The sequence below is a fragment of the Heptranchias perlo genome, chromosome 16 (genome assembly GCF_035084215.1).
Source record: "Heptranchias perlo isolate sHepPer1 chromosome 16, sHepPer1.hap1, whole genome shotgun sequence".
In the NCBI taxonomy this organism is placed as follows: domain Eukaryota; kingdom Metazoa; phylum Chordata; class Chondrichthyes; order Hexanchiformes; family Hexanchidae; genus Heptranchias; species Heptranchias perlo.
This window is the reverse complement of record NC_090340.1, coordinates 29,742,325-29,763,257: the sequence shown is the minus strand read 5'-3', so window position 1 is coordinate 29,763,257 and position 20,933 is coordinate 29,742,325. Positions and strand designations below refer to the sequence as shown.

The window sequence follows — 20,933 nt, the reverse complement described above, 5'->3', positions numbered from 1 at the left end:
TTTATTGCCATATACTTCGCTTTCAAGATACTACTGGGGTTAGCTTTGAACAGAAGTACTTCATTCGATTTCTACTGTTATTTGTAATGTGCTTTCATTAGTTTCTGTAGAAGCAACCCAAACATTCAGAGCAAATCTATGACTGGCGGTATGTCACGTTACAGATGCAAATTAATGAAAGAAATGGCTTTTAGTTTTACTTTATCTTCAAATTCAGCGGTCATAATAATCTAGCTCGTTTGTTACCAGTAATTATCGGAACTTTTAAATGTCTAACCTGCGTGTCCTGCTTGAACTTCGGGTTTTGGCAATAAAACTTTTTTTTAACTCAAAAAATAACTCATTTTAACGAGCACATTCCAAAGGTGCTGGATTTATTAGGAAACCCCAGGAAACTTTGATTGAAATTACTCCTTTTGATTGTAGTTCTACATTTTATTGGTGCCATATTGGGAACAGTGTTGCAGTTGATAATGTCTGCCAAAAGTTAGGGAAATTCTGTCAAACAGACATCCAGTTAGCCCATAAAGGTTTCTTGCTGTACTTGTTATGCCCCATTATGTTAAAATGCCTTCAAAGCAATGTTATTTGCAGATTTCTTAAAGTACTACTGTGAAATTAAGTTCCAATTTATATGAACAGAGTTTTTAAACAAAATCCCCGACAGGCTTTGGTATTGATTTTTTTTTCTCAGGGTCTTCAGCAGATCTTGTTTTCTCATTTGTGTACTCTGTGATCGAACAGCCTGGAGCAGAGTATCCAGTACTGTGGCAGCCCAAAAACAATTGGGGCTTTTCATTATGTTTTCTTTTTTACATTTTGAGCACAACTGAAATTACTTGACAGATTACTGTGCATGTGTGTCAGACAGTTGGACATTCTGATGAGGAGTTTCTGCAACGCATGAAATCCCTCACTGCTTAAGAACTGACTGTGTATGATAAATTTATTAGTCTTTTTTATATAATCTGCTTCTGAATATGGGGGCTGTCTCTAAGGGAGACAGATTTATTATAATATACCTTACTGTGATTATGATAAATCATTTTTACTCAACCCCTACCCTCTTTCCTTTACAGATTTAGGACCTGCCGCAGATGAAAGCAACAAAAAGTCAATAGAGGGCAGAGACCCGGCACTTTGGCATGTCGGCCTAAAAATAGCCTGGGACATTGCGACACCAGGGCTGGCATTGCCACTACACCCTGGCGACTGTTACTTTATGCTTGGTAATTTTTTAGCACTCTACCTACTTAGCATTCCAAGTTCCCATGGTGGTGCAGGTCAAGAAATCCAAATGTTGCCTTTATAAAATCTACAGGCATTCTAATCTTGTTTCTGTTGAAATGAAAGGCATATAGAAACCATTTTTATGTTAGTGTATGCAGTGGACTTACCTTTGCATCTTATAGCTTCTATTTTCCAAAGCATTGTTATGAGGGGGTGGCTTTGGGTAATGGTGGAAACATTTTCAGTTTTAAAATTTTGTAGGATTTTACATTTTTTGTTAAGACATTGTAATCTTTTGGATCTCCTTTAGTTGAAGTGTTCTTCAGTTTCAAAAAGTAAGGTCAATTACTTAAAAATTATAACCCACTAGTTGAATGCATTCAGTAAGTGAAAGAGAAATGTCAGTACCATGGGAAGTAACATTGTTAATCAGCCGCCAAGTTGGAATGAAACAGTTTGATATGTGTACCCACATATATAGTGTGTGTGTACTTGGGGTATGAGACAAAATAAAATTGTCCTGCTGTGACACGCTATAGGTAGAATTCCTGCTTTGAAACAAGTGTAATTTGAACTTCATGGTTTTTATAAAAAGGAAACAGTTTCACTTAATTAACAATAAAATATTGGTCTGCAGAGGAAGTGTGCACTGGGTCCTGCTGTCTCAGATGCAGGTTCCAGGGTGTCTGATACATGAGTTGTTCAGTGTAAGCTATAAATTCACACACACACTAAGAAGGTGTGTGAAAGGTTTAATGCTTACTGTGCCCAGAAGTCTAGTTAAATAGGATTGTTATAGTTTCAGTGCTAAAGAATGTGAATCTTGCCCTCTCCTAAATATTTGGAACAATGATGCTTCATCTGTAAATGCCCATGCTGACATTTGGTCCTTTAGAGAGGAAACCGAGATAAAGAGGTTTAGGAGTGACAACAGAGTGATGACTACATGCTTACCCTGGGTTTGACCTTTTTGTGGAGACACTTATACTACCAGATATCAGGCACCAGTCAAGTTCTATGTTCCAATACTTTTTAATGAAACGGGAAATTGATTGCTCTGAATTGGCTTTGGCTATATAAGGGGCTGGATTTTGCTCTGAGAGACGAACAAACGGCACCCACCGCTCGTTAGGTTTGGACTTGCCTTTAGACTTTTTGTGGGCTTTTGCACTGCAAGTTCCTCCTATTGGGTCCTCAATCCAGCACGGCACCCTCTCCCGGGCATCTAGGAACTGTTTGAACGGGGCAAGCTGCTGTCTATCCCCATAACCAATCAGATTGAAGCATGTTAATCAGCAGCGCAACACAGAATCAGGAAGTGTAAGTTAGAATTGTAAATTCAATGTAAAATCAGTTATAGAAAGTGAAATAAAGGGTAAGAAATATTGAATTAAAAGACAGAGATAAAAGAGACAGAAAGAAAAAGTAAAAAAAACTTTTTTTTAAATGTCCAACAACAATTAAAATGTGAAGGAATGAGACTCCACACTTGTAAAAGTTAATTTTCAGTGCCAGAGAGGTTGTTTGGCAGACAGTAAGACTTACCAGACCTTTAAAATTTTGGTTAGACTAAAAAAAACTGGAGCTACCTTTTTCTGGCTTGATCAATTCGTTTTCAGCAGGGCAGGAGAGGAACTTCAGTTCATCGCAGTCATTTCAACAGTGAGTCAGCCGGCGAGATCTCCTTCCCGCGAAGCTTCTGGACGAACAGGGCATCAGGTAGAGGAACTTCCGGATTTCTGCGCATGTGCGCTCGCCGGAAGCCCCTCTACCATTTGCATTGAAATAATGTCAGGCTTACCGTTATTTTTAGAGCAAATTCCAGGTCATTATGGTTTTTTAAAAAAATGTTACTGATTGAGCTTGTGATTAGTGATTGTAACAAAAAAAATAAATATACCAGGGAATAAGGCAGTTGAGTCCTTGTTTAGAAACTACAGGCAAATGTGAGAACCATTAGATGATTTAAATAAATAGTAAAACCAAGTACATTTGAGATTTTTGTTTTAAAAACAAATCAAGTAAAAATCCATTTTTTTCTTCTCTAGCTTATGTTTTCCCACACAGTTCCCTGACCAAGAGGCTGAGCAGACAACTTGCTCCCAGGCCAGTCTGCAACTGATCAGCATGTTCACTACCAAACAGGACGGACTTTCCTTCAGATTTGAGAGAGTCTTTGACTCTGCTCATTACTTGTTCTGATAGATTGGTCAAGATCAGAAATTTGATGTATGAGGATAAAACTGCACTTTCCCACCCCATTCCCACCATACTACCTACCTCGAGGTGTTCTGAATCTATCTTTACATATTACCTACTGTTGGCAGCAGTTGATTTCATTTACCTAAATATGTAAGCTCAGAATACTAATCAGAACTGAAAGGAAACCAAATTTTAACAAAGTTAGCTTCTTAGCTTTGAGTTTCACATTTGAGAAATATGAAGATGCCAGTTCAGGGAACAATTTTAATGGACATTTTAAATATTGATAAACTGATGCAGTGTGATAAATAAACAAGCTTAATAGGAAAAAGCTGGAGGAAGTTTGAAAATTGCCTTTTGGCTCAGTCAAAACGAAAAAATCTATCCACTGTAGTTAGAACTTAATACTACTAACTATAAATTCCTGTGAAATGTCTAGCTTTAAGCAACGCACCATGTTTAACAACCTAAATTGCCATGGCTGATTTTCACACTGCATTCCACACTCTTGCTTTCTCCACTGTAAATTGTTGTTTTACTGAAGAGTAATTGTAACTCCTGAATGCCGTATTTTTTTTACAGATTCAAATTATGCATTTTTCCTTAACGTGTAACATCTGCCAAAAAGATTTCTTTCACAAGACTAAGCCCATAGAACAATAGACATTTACAGCACAGAAGGAGGCCATTCAGCCCATCATGTCTGCACCATCTCTTTGCTAAAGCAGTCTAAAGCAAATCCCACTGCTCTGTTGTCTTCCTATAAGCTCTGTACCTCTGCTTCAAATATTTATCAACCTTTGCCTTAAAAGATCCAATAGTCTCTGCCGCAGCCTTTCCCTGTAGCAATGTATTCCAGGTTCCTATGTAAAGAAATATCACCTCACCCCTCTCCTCACTCTCTGTGACAGTTTTAAATGCTCTAGTGCAAATAGTCTCACTATCACAAATCTCTCAAAACTAAATTTGCTGAAGTTTCACATCCCTAATATCATGCTGGTGAATCTACACTATATGCTGTCCGTGACTTTAAAGTCCTTACTGTAATGGGGCACCCAAAACTGCACACAGTACTCTAACTGTGACCGTACCATTGCCTTGTACAAATGTAACATTATTTTTTTGCTCTTGTACTCTACGCCCAGATTTTTAAAACCCAAAATGCCATTGGACTTTTTATAGCTTTAAGGAATTATTTATTTGAACTCTTAGGCCTATTTGTTCATTGACATACATTCGCTTTATCTCTTCTTCAAAAGGCGCTATTAAATTTTTCAAAGACACTTGTCTTTAACAGTTCCATGCTTGCTGTCCATGATTAAACCATGCATTTCTAAATGCTTACTGATTTGGTCTTGAATTATGAATTCTGAGCATTTGCCCACAACTGATGTAAGACTAACTGGTTGACAGTTAGCCGGTTTATTCTTTTCTCCCTTGTTGAATAGAGGTGTTACACTGGCTACCCTCTAGTCTCTTGGCACAATTTGCATAGAGGAAAAAAAGTAAGCTTGTTCCTTTAAATTTAGTGACCATAATAAGCATTCTTGCAATTACACATGACTGACACAACGGTCCCAGGTTTGGCAATGCCCCTATTAATGTCTTAACATGTGGGCAATGCTGAGACACAGTTGTAAATCTTGCAATCCGGTATGATAAACTTGGAACCAATGTTTAGATGCGAAAGATTGTGCCTTGAGATTATGCCCAATATGTCAATAGATCATGTCCCAAGTTCAAGCATATTGTGCCTTTAGTGGTTTTGGAAAGGTCATTTTATTATGAAAGAGATGGGACTTTTGTTATATTATACTATTGGAGGGGTACCTTGAGACTAAGAGGCAAAGTTTTTCCCATTTATTTGATGGACATTACAGGATGATCTTGTCTACACTTGGCCTCAAGAATTTAGACATTTTTTTTAAAAAGGAGATATTTTTGAAGGACATGTGCTTTGGAGATTGGCCAACTGTCAGTCTCAAAGGTCCCGAGTTACATGTTCCCATAAAGTTGTGCTACAGAGAGTTTCTTTACTTTACTTGGTCACTTGGAGGTTCTATCTTCAACTCTCCCAAGAGCCAGATTGCTCTACCATCAAGAGGTTCATTTGGTTGGTGGACATTTTGGAATGGAGTGCTGATCAATGTGACAGATGAACCCAGGGGATCTGGCCACTATACCAAAGACCATGACACAAAAAAATCAGCAGATACTACAAAACTGATGCTTCAGTTCTCCAGTTGAAGATCAGTTTAACAGATAACACTGTAGTTGTTTGTTACCTCAACAAGCAAGGAAGCATGAGGTTCAGTGCAAGGGTGGAGTACAGAGCAAAAAACAAAAGGTCTTGTTGATTGTCCTTCCTGCACCAGGTAAACCTGAAAATATCTCATCAGGGGATATCCACAAGTTGACTTATTTGCCTCAGGAGAGAACAAACAGTTGTCCTCTTTTGATTTAGGACCAGAGAAACTATTCTGTCTGCATGCAATGGCTGTTCTCCTTCTTGGTAAAGGAAATTCTTTCCAAGTATTTCTGCCTATCCTATTCTTTCTGATTCACAGAGTCTTAACACATACGAGGGGAGCCAATGATAAGATGATCCTGCGAGAACCATGCTGGCTTGGAAGACTTGGTATTCTAATTTTCTAGCTTTTTTGAAGGCATGCTTTTTACCCATGCCAGACAGACTTCGGATTTCAGTGTTGGTCAAATTAAGACAATGGCTTGACTGTACAACAATTTAGATTAGTATTTCAGACACTGAGCTTACAGGTCATCCAAAACATTGCTGGCTTCCACAAGCCTATTATTCATAAGATGTACAATTGTAAGTTGAAATGTTTCTTTATCTGATGCTTAGATCAAGAACTTGATTCTTCAGGCAATGTGACTTGGGTCTTCATTTACCTCAATGGGGTCTGTATGCCTCTATGTCTGCCTTCCATCTACTGTTGGAGGGATTATATCCTTGTTTCCTGTAATACTGAAGAGAGTTTGGCAAAATAAATCCCCTAACAGATCTTTGATGCCACTTAGCTTGAGATCTTGACATTATTCTACGTGGACTAAAGAAGATTCTTTTTGAACTATGGCCTTCATAAACTTGAAACTACTGTGGTGGAAAACTGCCGTGCTTCCAAATCTTGGTTCTATGAGAAGTATTGGTGAATTCCAAGCCTTTGTAACTGAATTCTCACCTGGTATGAGTGTAGGGCAGATGAGTAATCTACCTTTTCAGAGTTTGTCAAAGAAAGAAGCTTTTAAGCTATATGTAAGCTGCAGTGATGCTTTTCAAGTGGATGGTTATTTCAATGTGTCAACTGCTTTAGCTGTGAATACAGGAAGATAAAAGGGCCATCTTCAACTCCCGGCAGGAGTTGTGCGGGTGGGGGCTGAGGCGGATGGCAAACCATCCAGTCCACCACAGCGTGAGGCCTGGGAAGTTTTTACCTCATGTCTCATCCACCCAAATCTTGCAGGAAGTGCCAAATGGCCGGTGGTCGGAAAAGGTATTTCGGGCGGCAGGAGTTTTTGAAGTCAATGGAAAAGAAAATCGGGCACGGTGTAAAACGAGCTGCCAATTCGCTATCGGTCTGTTTTGCGCTACTGGCATTGACCAATTTCATCCCCATTGAGCTGTCTGTGAGGTCTTGAAACTCTCGGCACCAAAAGGAAAGAATAAGAGGGAATACATAAGTCTGAAAGAGTATTGCATATTGTGAATACTGAAGGAGAGCATGACAAGGCAGATGAAATTCCCTTTTTCTTTTATGGTCCTTCCTCAAGGATGTGGAGTTAATGAGACTTAGGAAGTATTCTGTTTTGAATAAATTACCAAGTTTCGTAATGCAATAGATTTGGAAACGAACCAACAAGCAAACTTTTAATCTCTTACATGTTGCTCTACAGTTGGTGCTTTGTGACAGAAGTGCATATGCAAAGAGGCCCTGGTAATCAAAGCCTGAATCTAATCTGACACCATTGACTTGATATTTAGGTGGAACATGTACTTGATAGGCACATTACAGAGGAGGATCATTAATTACTTGGGTGCCTGACCATCTATCAGCACCTAATACTCAAGAGATATATCATACTGCCAAAGCAGGCACCAGAGGCTGAGACCATTATTGTACATTTGTAAGTTCACTTCTGTAATCTGAGAACAAATGGTTTACCTTAAAGCCCTAAATATGGACCCATTATTGGTTTAGTTCTATCTTTGAACTTAAATTTATTGTTAAACCACAATGGAGAACAGGGACCGATAGAATCAGAGACAACAAAACATGCAGTTTCTGAATTTTTCAATTAATAATTGGTAATTGAAGGATAGTGATTTTCACAATTGGGCAGCTCATAGCCGATATGTGGCTTTGTGCCATGCTAAACTATTTTTGGAAAACTGTTCACCAATTTTTCACAAGCATGTGCTTAGTGACGTCAATGGGCAATGGTTCTCTCTTCTATTGTTTGCTGACATCACTCTTTGAAGACTACAGCTTCCTGGGGTCAGTTATCAGGAAATAGTGAAAACAGCTCTTCATAGTGGGAAATAGTGAAACGTATTTTCAAACAAACGTCAGCTCTTTAATCAATCACAGTTAATGTTTCAGTTCAAAAGGATAATATATCTACACATACGGACATTTGTGTAGAAGTGTGTTTATCTCTTTTTAAAAAATGGACAATTAGAGAATGTTATTTTGAAGAAGCAAGCCATCACTGTGAGCTCTATCAACCATGGAATCTACCTCATGGTGTATAGAGAATGAGAATTACTAAATTCTCAGAGGTCATTAACCTACTTATGAAATTTCTAATTTTCTTATAATTTAAAATATACAAAACCAAAATATTTCTATATCTGCAGTATTTTGTAATTAGCTGAGAGAGTGACCTTGTTATAATTAATGTTTTGGTGTCGTAAGACTTGATCAAGTCCTAGAAAGATTAGTATTGGTGCTCAGCAGTTTATTCTTCATAAAACTTCACTATGCAATTTGAACCATATCTCAGAATTTAAATACAACTAATTGTATTTTGGCCCCATTTCAAGCCAATGCCACATGGTCCCAGTAGATGTATTTTTATTCCTTGAGTGGCCACTGAAAGGATAGACCGATTGGGAAATAAAATGGAAAAATATAGTTTTTGCTTTGAAGGCAGAATTTTGAAACACCAGAACAATGTTTTATTTAACCAAGGGAGACAATTGTCTGTTTCTATCACTGGAAACGGGCCACTCTAAAACCAGAATTAAAGGGACATTTATGCAATGTTAGTGTGCAGTAACCAGCTTGACTAAAGGTATCCTGTTTTACTACTACATTCCTTAGCCACAGATCTGACTTTAGCCATCCCTAATGCATGCTCAGATTGTTTGCAACCCCTGACTTACCCCTGTTTATGGGTTCATTGATCCACCTGGGCTAAATGCGAAAAAAGCCAATTTTTACATCATGTTCACAGATTGGGAATTGATAGAGGAGACAAAGTGCTGTTGAAGAGTGACTCCTCATCGCATAGACATGCCATCTCAGTCAGCTCTCAGTGTAAAGTTGTGAAATTGATTTAATTAAATATACTGCCAATATTATTAAAATAACCAGCAAAGCTAGAATATTTCAGAACTGCAATGCAGTGCCCTAAATGAGAGTCTTTGTGCAGGCACATTGAGCCAGTGAAGGGATTCATAAAAATTGGTTACAGCTCAAAGTGTAAAGAGGACATAAAAAGGAGAAATAAGTACACACACAATGTGTGTGTACTTATTTACGCTTCTTTACTGCACTGAATGCTTCTGAACAGAAAATTGTCCTGTTACAAATTTCTCATTGTAACAAAGGATAAAAATTTAACTCTCCAATTTGATGATGATTGATGGAAAAGCATTGTGTATATATAAGCATCTGTTTCATTTTTTAAAATATTTATTTTTAACTATATGCCTCCCAGGCAATTCTGTTGCTTTCAGTATTCGTGACATTTTCTATTGATTTTCTGGTATCACCGATCCTACAGGTTCTGTTTTAGTTTCATGAATCTTGAAGTATGACTTTCTCTTGAATGATTGGTTTGTTGTGTGTACTGCACAGTCACTAATTTTCTATCTTCAAAGATTAAATTTCATGTTTAATATTTTTATGTGGATTAAATATGATTGTGCCTTGTAATCTGTTCTTAGATGATCTTAATATGACCCATCAACATTGTGTGCTGTCTGGAATGCGGCCTCGCTTCAGCTCTACCCACCGAGTGGCGGAGGTAAGATTGGATGTTAAAACATGCTTGTTTTATTTTTGCTCTGTTACTGAAATGAAACGTTTTGACCTGGTAGCACAATTGTCATGCTGCTGTACCATATGAATATTAAAACTTCCATCTACAGTCTGAAATTCTTCAGTCTTTCTTTTTTTTCCCTCTGAACTCTTGTGACCTAATATTGTACAAAGCTGAAAATTGAATAAAAGATTATTTTGATACCAGGGTGCTTTGTTCAAGATTAAATCAAAAGATTTCACATATGTTAAATGTTTCACCAAACACATTGCACAATGAAGCCAGATCAACTATAGGTTTTGTTAAATCTTTTTTACATATCCTACCTTTTATCGATGTATGCAACGTGAAGGTAGAAAATAGAGATACAAGTATTCCCAATGTATTTATTGCATGTATAAGAAATGATTTCCTTTATATTTATGGCAGTTTGATTTGTGTTACCTAATTTTACTGTGATGGAAAGAGATAAAGGGTTATATTTTGATTTTGGGCGGTTTTCAGTCAGACAGTGGGCGGGGCAATTGGGACTGAGGCCCGAGCCATTTTGATAGTCAGGCCTTATATAAATTTCATTGGCGGGCTGCCGATGTATTTCCAGCCTGCCCAGTTGGAGAACAAGATTTCGATGAGCCTGATGCCTATTTAAAGCATGCTTCCACCTCTTCAGGTGAGGTGACCTTTTACTCGCTGGATGTTCTTGCTGACTTTGGGTTGAAACTTGTCTGAGGCAAGAGCACTATGATTGAGCAGGTCAGCGGTGGAGGTCCTTGAATAGGTGGGGGCATGCAGATGGGTCCTATTCCCCACAAATGGCAGGAGGGTACCCAGGCAGACTCTGCAGCAGGCCTACAGGGAAGTGGCTGAAAATATCAATGCCAGGACCATCACACCCAGGACATGGATGCAGTGCTTCAAGTGCTTCAACGACCTGACCCAGACAGCAAGGTTGAGTATGATGTCTTGCTAGCTCTATTCCTCCATATCAAACATTGCCATAGCACCTCCTCACCACCGACCCCCCCAGCACTCCATACACACTCTCTTCCCTGCTCTGCATGCTTCTCCCAATCATAATGGTACACTGAATCATCTCCCCCTTTCTACAAATCACACACTCACCTGCTGCTGATTTTAGCTAGTAATGACTGGAAAGCATTTCATCCTTCTGCTAACTGCTTTCACATAACGCATTGGAACCACTTTCTTGCACATGACAACCTACCCATCATGTTCACAACTTGCTGCTTCTCCCTCTCAGCATGCTGCCCCACACATCTGCACAACCCTTTACAAGAACCACACACTATCTCACTCTATTTACAAGACAAGGTTGCTCACAACTCGATGGAGAGAACTGGAACAAGGGGAGGGCTAGGCTCCATACAAGCCCTCACCCAGATGGAGCAGGAAAATGATTGGGCCAGACAGCTTGATGAGCATTGGCAAGGCTGGAGGCCACGCTCAGGAGGGTGTTTGCCTATCACTCTTACCTTTTCTTTTTCCTCAAACAATCACACACATTAGCAACGTGGTAACTTGGTGCTGCATAGTGCTGGCAATCATCTGTTACTCCCTAACCTTTCCATTCCATGCTAACCTTGCCTCCCCTTTTCTCTAGGTCCATTCCATGACTCGGACCCTCAGTCTGCCCCTGTTTCTATCTTCCTATGTTCCTAACAAGACTTGGAGATGGACAGCCCTTGTGAAGAAGCACCGGCACTTGTTCCATCCCTTTCAAACACCAGCACAGAAATTGGCACACCAACTGGTATAGATAGTGATTTACAAGGGTCTGCACAGGGTGAATCAGAGAGCACAAGTGCACAGGAGCAAAGTCTAGTGGAAAGGATAGCCCAGGAGACAGCTCACTCGAGTCCTAGCTGTACTGAAGAGAACAGAGATGTGACTTGAGGAGCCCCGCCTTCAAAAGAAAACTGCTTTTTTGTGCATCAGCAATTGTTCGAGGTATTGGACAGCCTGATTAGGAGCTGCTCAGTGAAAATAGCATTGGGGTCCCATTGACATCATAGGACCCCGATTTAAATACATTAATGAGGTTCCCTTCAGGAAGGGCAGCCATGTCATCCGCATGAAGTGGATTGGGAGTGGAAACGAAGTGCTAAGTGCAGCCCTGCAATTTTCAGAGCACTACCTCGCCATTCCCGCCTGGTGGTGGCAGTTAAAATCGATCCCAGTGTTAATTAAACTCACTGAACTGCTGGGCGAATCTGGAGTTCTGTTTACTTGTATCAATGAATCCCTTGTAGGAACATTTTGCCAAAATAACTGAAGTAGATTCAGTGCTCAACATCAACAATTAATTGTCATGAAGGTGAACTGAGTTTAGTTTAAATAGCTTATGTATGATAGTACAAGTCTGTTCCAACTAGTAATGTCAAAGTTCAGAAATGCAGCTGGTTTTAGAATAGGTAAACCGTATTCCCAGGAGTTTGGTTATTTACAGTACTAGAAGCTGAAATAATTTTTATTGTAAATCAAATTTTTACCTCGCTTGGGGAATATTGTCTTCAGATTCAAGTTGAATTAAGCTACTTAGCACAGTTTGCACATTGTGTTGTTATGAATGATTAATTTGGTTTGGAGCAACAGTTAAAAGCAGTACACATTCGATTCCTGACCTGTGCTGAGCTGGTTGATCTGAGCCAGGGTGGCAGTCGGGGAGAAAATTGGGAGGCAAATATATTAAAACTGCATAACAAGGAATAATTATTTGGAAAAGGCCATCCTTGATCATTGTGTATTTTGCTAATAATTCTGTGCCTCTTACAGACAGACAAGATTTGTTATCTAAAAATAATTTAGATTTACTATTTCTGTGGCCAAAGAGTTGAAAGTTAATTACTGGTATAAAGTTTAAATGTTATTCACTTGACAAAATATGATGCTGTTTTACTTGGGTTGTAGTTACATATCTCACCTTAAACTTAAGCAGAAGACTACTAACTAAAATAAAGAAAAACTTGCATTTATATAGCGCCTTTCATGATCTCAGGACGTCCGAAAGCGCTTTACAGCCAATGAAGTACATTTCAAATGAAGTCACTGTTATAACGTAGGAAATGCGGTAGCTAATTTGCACACAGCAAGGTCCCACAAACAGTAATGTGATGATGACCAGATGATCTGTTTTTTTAGTGATGTTGGCTGTGGGATAAATATTGGCCAGGACATCAGGGTGAACTCCCCTGCTCTTCTTCGGATAGTGCCATGGGATCTTTTACGTCCATCTGAGAGGGCATTGGTTTAGCATCTCATCTGAAAGACGGCACCTCCGACAGTGCAGCAGTCCCTCAGTACAGCACTGGAGTGTCAGCCCAGATTTTGTGCTCAAGTCTCTGGACTTGGACTTGAACCCACAACCTCTGACTCAAAGGCGAGAGTGCTATCAACCGCTGAAACTAGTCACTTGTTGATTTGAAATATCAGATTTTTAAAAAAGCAATTTCTAGAATTACAAACTAAGTACTGTAAGAAACCACACATTGCAACTTTTAATACTTTTCTCTCCAAAATTTTTTTAGGCCACAGTAAATGTGTGACTTGTTGCTTGGACCTGACATGATTTGGCACATTAGAAATGTTGTTTTCTTTTCTGCCAACTGAATCCAAAACCTCCCTGTCCTTTTCACCCCAGTGATCTCCATTTTTCTAGGGCCCCCTAGTGCTATATTCAGTCAAGAGCTGCCTTGATGTCGAGGGCAGCTACTCTCACCTCTCCTCTGCCATTTAGCTCTTGCATCCATGTCTGGATCAAAGCTGGGACGAGGCCAGGAGCTGATTGATTGCTGCTGGAACCCAACTGAGCATTGGTGAGCAGGTTATTGGTGAGTAAATGTTGCTTGATGGCACTGTTAATAACTCCTTCCATCACTTTACTGATGATTGTGAGGAGTTGCTAGTCGGGTAATTTGCCAGGTTGGATTTATCCTGTTGTTTTGTGGATAGGACATTCCTGAGCAATGTTCCCCTTTTTCAGGTAGTTCCAGTACCTAGCTGTACTGGAACAGCTTGGCCTAGGAATTGGCTAGCTCTGGTGCACAGGTCTTCAGCACCCCAGCTGGGATGTTGTCAAAGCCCACAGCCTTTGCTTGGTCTAGTGCACTCAGCCGCTTCTTAATGTCACGTGGAGTGAATTAAATTGGCAATGACGGTAGGGATCTCAGGAGGAGGCCTAGTAGGATTATCCACTCTGCACTTTTGGCTGAAGATGCTTGGAAACACTTCAGCCTTGTCTCTTGCACTCATGCGTTAGGGACCACCAGGGTTGAAGATGGGGATGTCATGGAGCCTCCTCCTTCTGTTAGTTTCCCAATAGTCCACCACTGTTCTTGACTAGAATGTAGTAGAGCCATTGAGCTTTGCTCTGACTTGTTGATTGTGGGCCTACTTAATTCTATAGCCAGCTTTTAGTGTTTTGTATGCAGGGTAGCACTGTATAGTAGCTTCACTAGATTCATACTTCATTCTAAGATATGCCTGGTGCTGTTCCTGGCATGCCATTCAACACTCTGCATCGAACCAGGATTGGTCTGCTGGTTTGATGACGACGAAAGAGTGAGGCATGTCCTGGGCCATGAGGTTACACTACATGAACACGTTGAAGAAATAACAAAGTATAGACAAGGGCAATGCAATAGATGTAATATATTTGGATTTTCAAAAGGCCTTCGATAAGGTACCACATAGTAGGCTCATGACTAAAGTCAGCGCATGTGGATTCAGGGGACAAGTAGCAGAACGGATAGCAAGCTGGCTACAAAACAGAAAACAGAGAGTAGGGATTAAAGCTAGTTACTCAAACTGGCAAAAGTTGGGAAGTGGTGTTCCACAAGGATCGGTGCTGGGACCATTATTGTTCATCATTTACATAAACGATTTGGGTAGAGGAGCAGAGGGATTTAGGGGGACAGATTCACAAATCACTAAAAGCGACGCAGGTTAATAAAATCATAAAAAAGGGAAACCAAGCACTGGGGTTCATTTCTACAGGGTTAGAATTGAAAAGCAGAGAAGTTATGCTAAGCTTGTAGAAACCTTGGTTAGACCACACTTGAAGTACTGCGAACAGTTCTAGTCTGCATATTATAAAAAGGATATAGAGGCACTGGAGAAGATGCAAAAAAGATTTACTAGGATGATACCAGAAATGAGAGGTTATACCTATCAGGAAAGATTGAATAGGCTGGGGCTGTTTTCTCTAGAAAAGAGAAGACTTTAAGATTATGAAAGGGTTCGATAGGGTAGATGTAGAGAAGATGTTTCCATTCGTGGGGGAGACCAGAACTAAGGGCCATAAGTATAAGATAGTCACTAATAAATCCAATAGGGAATTCAGGAGAAACTTCTTCACCCAAGAGTGGTAAGAATGTGGAACTCGCTACCACAAGGCATAGTTGAGGCAACTGGCATAGACTAATTCAAGGGGAAGCTAGATAAATACATGAGGGAGAAGGGATTAGAAGGTTATGTTGATAGGGTTAGGTGAAGAATGGTGGGAGGAGGCTCACCTGGAGCATAAATACTGGCATGGACCTGTTGGGCCGAATGGCCTGTTTCTGTGCTCTACATTCTTTGTAATTCTTTGTATTGATGAGAGATGTCCTTAAGGCGGGGGATGACCCACCAATGCTGTCGTGTACAGATATATCTGCAACCGGTAAGTTGATGAGGTTAAGTAGATTACTTCCCCGTGTTGGTCCCCTCACCATCTCCAGGCCTACTCTGGCACCAGTCTCTTTCTCGGAGCTTGGTCAACAAGAAGGAGTATCAATTCGTCAGTTGGGGGATGCGATAGTTAATCAGCAAGAAGTATAGTTGAAGTAATAAACTTCGTAGGGTCCCCATCTCGGGTGGATCTATCCTGCCAATAGAACATAAAATATCCATGGATGGTGATGGAGCAGTCTGTGGGTGTGACTATATTAGGCTGCCTGTCTAGTCTGCGGAATGGTTCTCCCAACTTGGGCACTAGTTCCTAAATGTTAGTGAGGAGGACTTTGCAAGGTCGACTGGGCTGAGATAGCCTATGTCATGTTGATGACTGGGTTGTTCGCGTATGATTTCTTCCTTATTTTTAAACTTGGTAGCGATTGTTTTACTCCACTTTAAAATGCATTTTGAATCAACCATGAAGTGTGGGACTGGAGTCCCTGAAGGCAGTTATTAGCTTTCATGATTATTTTTCTGGTGCCTAGCTCACAAATTACCAGATGTATTGAATTCAGTTTCATAACTTGCCATGGTTTGATTTGAATTCACAACCTCTGAGTTGCTAGGTCCAGAACAATAACCACTTGGTTACTGATATAAATACTTATCTGTTTAACACATTGTCACCTGGAATCTGCATTGCTCAGCGTTGAGATTCACTAGAATTCAAATTTATGTTGCATGTGTGGGATTTTTAAACTCGTATAGAACCTTGAATGTTACTTTATTTGCATTTTTAAACTTTATAATTAATTTGCTGAGGAATAACACCAAGCTGTTTTGATATCCCATTTTAGTAATGTCTTCATGACTATGTTATGCACTCCATGGAAATTGTAACCCAGGACCTGTTTCTTTTGACATTGTTTAAAAAATCTGTTCCAGCTACCAAAGTTTTTATGAGAATCTGCAGTGCAGAGTTACACGGAGCCTCTTTTATCACAAGCAGCATTAGTCAAAAGACAAAAGTCAACAATGCAATGCAGAAAATATTTAATTGTAGCAACTAATAAACAATTGCTGAGATTGCATTACATTTTCTTCAGATGATGTTGGAAACCATGGGCCAAAATTTGTGCAGGTTATAGGAGTCATCCAACCCCCAAGATGTGAGGTTTGAAACTCAACTCTGGATCGGCAAAGTATTTAAAATTAAATAGCACTGTTTCAATCTGAACAGTTTTAATGCCCAGTGTTAATGCTCCTGACCAAACAGAAGAAATATCATAACACACAATACCTGAATTATGAAAAAATTGCCAGGGGTAATATGCTGATTTTATTTTTGAAGGTGTTTCATGTCTTCTATGTTTTGGTTCCTCGATGTAATATTTTTCCAGATAATGATTTCTGTGTATGTGGCAATAAGTTCTTCTGGACAAATGATGATTCTACAATAGAATCGATTTTGAAATAAGGAGAAACAGAACAACCAAGTTGCAAATGAATTCCATGTTTTTCTCAGACCCCTCGTAGGTTGTATGTACGTGGCAACCTAGTTAATATACAGTCAAACTATGTGTTTTACAGTGTTCAAGTGGTACATTGGACTACATTTTTGGACGCTGTGAAGTAGCCATGAAGAACTTGCAAAAGGATCCTGTCCTTTCCTCCCTGATTTCTTTGGAACCTGCTTTTGTGAGACAAACAGAAGAGATTCACAATGAGGTAAAAATAGCTTACTGCATATTGATTTCATTTTTGAAATTGTTAATTAGTAACTGTCCCTGCAACAAAATAAAATTGAAATTATTCGGAGTTAAATGTACAAGGTTATAGTGTGTCTCATTTGTCTGTATATAAATTGCCATATGGCAACACGTCCAAATAATTCACAACAAGCCATAAGACCAGGTTGTCTTAGGGTCAGATGTAAATCCATAGCATGAAATTAAAATGCTTCTAAGCTATGATGGCTTATATTGGTTAAAATACTGTCCTGTGTTAGAGACTAAAGGACCAGTCAGGTTGTTTTTTTATCTGGAAATTGCTGAAAGGTGTTACAAATAGCTTGTTAAGTTCAGAAACAGCAGCCCTGATTTTAACTAGGATGGAAGTGCAGCGTGCGGGGGCCAATGTGGGTGACAGTCTGTCCGCCCCCACCCAGCGTTAGGCCCAGGAGATTTTAACGCCTGGCTCTCATTTAGATGATTTAAATGAGACTCCCACCTGGCTGGAATGACTTGGAGGCCGGCGGGTGGGAGCAGGATTTCAGGCAGCAGGAGGACGCCACTGGGAACCTGAGGGGATGGTCCCTGGCAGTGAAGTAATTTGATCGAGGTGGGGGAAGGGGGTCCTGAGGCTCCTCCTGACCGACAAGGAAACTTTTTTTTTTTACCTGAGCTGCTTCTGGCCATGATCCTCCCTACCCCCAGGTTTTACTGGCGGGTCTGGGAGTGGGCAGGGCTTCATCGATTTTCAGTTAAAATCGCCTGTGGGTCCAGATGAACACAAGTTTTACATTGTAATTAGGCTCCCATTTGCCTGAAGTGGGCACCTGTCCCAATGCAAAAACAATCGGCAGTTAAAATGGCAGCCAGTGTAACCATATCAGGAACCGTGCGGTGAATTTCCAAACTCGATTTTAACCCCTCACACGCACCATTTCCACCAGGTGTGCAGGGTTAAAATCAGGGTTAGTATATTTTAAACACTACCTACCAAGGTAATTAAGCTGAAGCTTTCTGCATGTGAAATTTTTCAATATGCAGTAAATGGTGGATACATTTTACTGCCTACCCTTTTTTAATCTCTTTAATATAAAAGCTCTTCTATTACTATTGAGACTTCTGATGCTAGTCTAAAACCTAATGAAACTCTAGTATAATAATTATTGTTGGGAATATGGATATTATGATGTAATTCTGGTATTACACTACTGATTTGTGAAGACTCTGGTTATTCTGAGAGTCAAAGTCACTTTGAGTACAGTGTCCTGTGTGGCATGATAGCTTTCTCTGATGGAGTGAAGGCACAATCTCCACATAATACCATGGCAGAGCAAAGATTTGTTCGTATTTGTTGGAGCTATTGCAGCACTGAGTACCTTCGGTGCACTGCATTGTCTCAAGGTCTGGAAAGATGTGAAGGAACAAAAAATGATTATGTGAGGAGAGCAAGGGCCACTGTCATTGTTGCTTATAATCAAATAGCAGAAGTTTTGCAGAGCAGTTAGTAATTGTCGTAGATAAGTCTCAACATGATAACGATGAACTACCCTGCTGACCAATGTCTCCTGAGAGGTTCATTTTGTCCATGCAAGGCTGTGTGCCCTAGACACAACTACGATAAAATGACAGCATTTTTGAACAATTGTAAAGTCAAATAATATTGCTGTTTAAAGTGTTTGAGTCTGAACTGCCACACTGAGGACTGTTCAAATCATCAGCCTTTTTATGGATTGCTCTCTTTAACTTGAATTGAAGTTGGTCCTTGGACAGTGGTTAGAAATATGACAGAGTGCAGACTTGTACTGGAAGGTCACCAGTTACTTCTGCAGCGTTGGAAATGACAGATTGGGCTGTTGGCTGCAGGTTGCCCATGAGAGTCACTGTTCTTGATTCTTGATTTATTGACTCTCGGTGGCTAACTAGGCATTGTCTTAAGTATATTTTTCTTGACTTTACTATGTGTCCCACTGATGGGCTTTGCACAGAAAGCTCCTAGTGTGTGTGAGTGAGCATTCAAATACAGCAAGCTGAAGCAATTACCTGGCCAGCCTTCAGATAGTTGCAGCAAAGCATACTAATGCACTATTACAGAATGAATTAAGTTATCAATGCAGCTAGCTGGTGATTGTATGGTCAGTAATAATTTACACAAAGATATATGATTTGGCAGCCTTGATTGATTGCTGGGCCTCTAAGCCAGCTGGACCATGCTTTCTGGTCCTAGCCAACCTACAGCTCTGGGGTATAGCTATGAACATGCTAGGTATTGATTCTTTACTCATCAGATACCACCTAGCGGTCCTCTGAAAATTGATTGAGTTTAGTCTGTGAGCAGTGCAATGTAGAAAAATCTCAGCTACTTAAATTGAAAGGGGTTAGTGTAGTTTGACTCTGGGGTCACTGTGGAGAATATTGGTCTGCAAACAGTCACAGCAAGGGTAATGTATGTTTCAGCATGTCAGAATAGAATGTCGCTGCAGTTGATAAGTTGGGCAGGTACACAGGAAATTAAATATGGATTACCTGAGCAGGTGGCCTTCATTCACCAGCGTTTGTAAATAATTTACTCAGTATGTCATGCGCACTAAATGCCAAGCACTCTTGTACCTGACCTTCGATATTTAGTCCTGACTAAGAACCTGAGCTTCTGCCTTTAATCAGTGCTCAGTTGTGTTGTGCAAACAGACGGGGATGTTTAGAAAAGTGTGCTGGGTTTTACAATTTATTACTGTGAGCTCTAACTGGGTAAGTAGTATTTAGTGTGTATCTGCATACATCTTCAATAGCATCCACGCCTGCCTGCAGCCTGGCATTTGTAACAGGCAATCCAGTGTGCCACACAATCACATAGCAAACGGACAACCCTTTGAAAATTGGAAACCGATGCCAAAATAGATCAGTCACATTTCAAATGATTTTAACAATCTCCATGTTTCAATCATTAGCCTTTCGAGGGGTGTTGGAAAATTTCTTGCAGGCAATGGTTAACATTAAAATACATTGTGATGACAGGTAGAAATCCACATTACAGTGCTTAAGTGCATAGTTACTGTCACTGATCATGATCCACCAGCATGTGTAGAGTCAAATTCCTTTGCTGTCAGTTACCCATCTCAACCATTGTCCAAATGGTAAGTATGTACTTTTTAAAACATTTTGGAGACTATGCAACTAATTCCTGAATTCTGAAGATAGAGCAAAACAGTCTTTAACCACAATGTCAATTATTTAGAAGCTGAAAGCAAACAGTTACTTTCAGAGATTGTAGGGTGAAGAATTGAATGATTGTGGCACAGTGGCCCACAGTTTCTGCTTCCATTGAATCGTGGCACATGTCTGGTGCATCAGGACTTCCACCCTCCACAAAGCAGTGTCCCTTAACCTGGCCGATCACCTAGCCTCGGAATCATTAATGTATTTTTGGCAGGCTCCACAGCCATCACCAGGGAGTCCAACCGGATTGTGGGGGAGATTTGCTGCAAAAGGCCTTGCTCTGTGATCAGTTGCACAGACCTTCCGATTTTAAAAAAATTAAATGCCCCTACCCAGCTACTATCACAGAAAAACTGGACGCCAGGGGCACACGCGGGTGCTGGCATTTAGTGTGGCACAAATGATGAGAAATATGTTGGATGAAGTATTTCCCTCATTTACATATTATTGAAATACATCCCACCATATATGGGCACGCGTATTGACTGTTATCAGTGGGAAATCCAATGGACAGGGAGGTGGTGAAGTATGTTCTCATTCAATTTTTTGCCACCATGTACCCCAGTTCTGCCCAGAAATCAGTGGCGGGAGGGTGGA

The 20,933-nt window shown here is 40.1% G+C and overlaps 1 protein-coding gene across 7 annotated transcripts in view; it reads left to right on the top strand.

The window, feature by feature from the left end:
- Positions 1-20,933, top strand: part of fto (FTO alpha-ketoglutarate dependent dioxygenase) — a 310,743-nt gene that overhangs the window by 66,941 nt on the left and 222,869 nt on the right. For all 7 annotated transcript variants that reach the window (XM_067997874.1, XM_067997876.1, XM_067997875.1 and 4 more), the window contains exons 4-6: positions 1,080-1,229; positions 9,626-9,705; positions 16,984-17,121. In XM_067997874.1, coding sequence (XP_067853975.1) covers positions 1,080-1,229; positions 9,626-9,705; positions 16,984-17,121 — 368 coding nt within the window. The remainder of the gene's footprint in view (positions 1-1,079; positions 1,230-9,625; positions 9,706-16,983; positions 17,122-20,933) is intronic.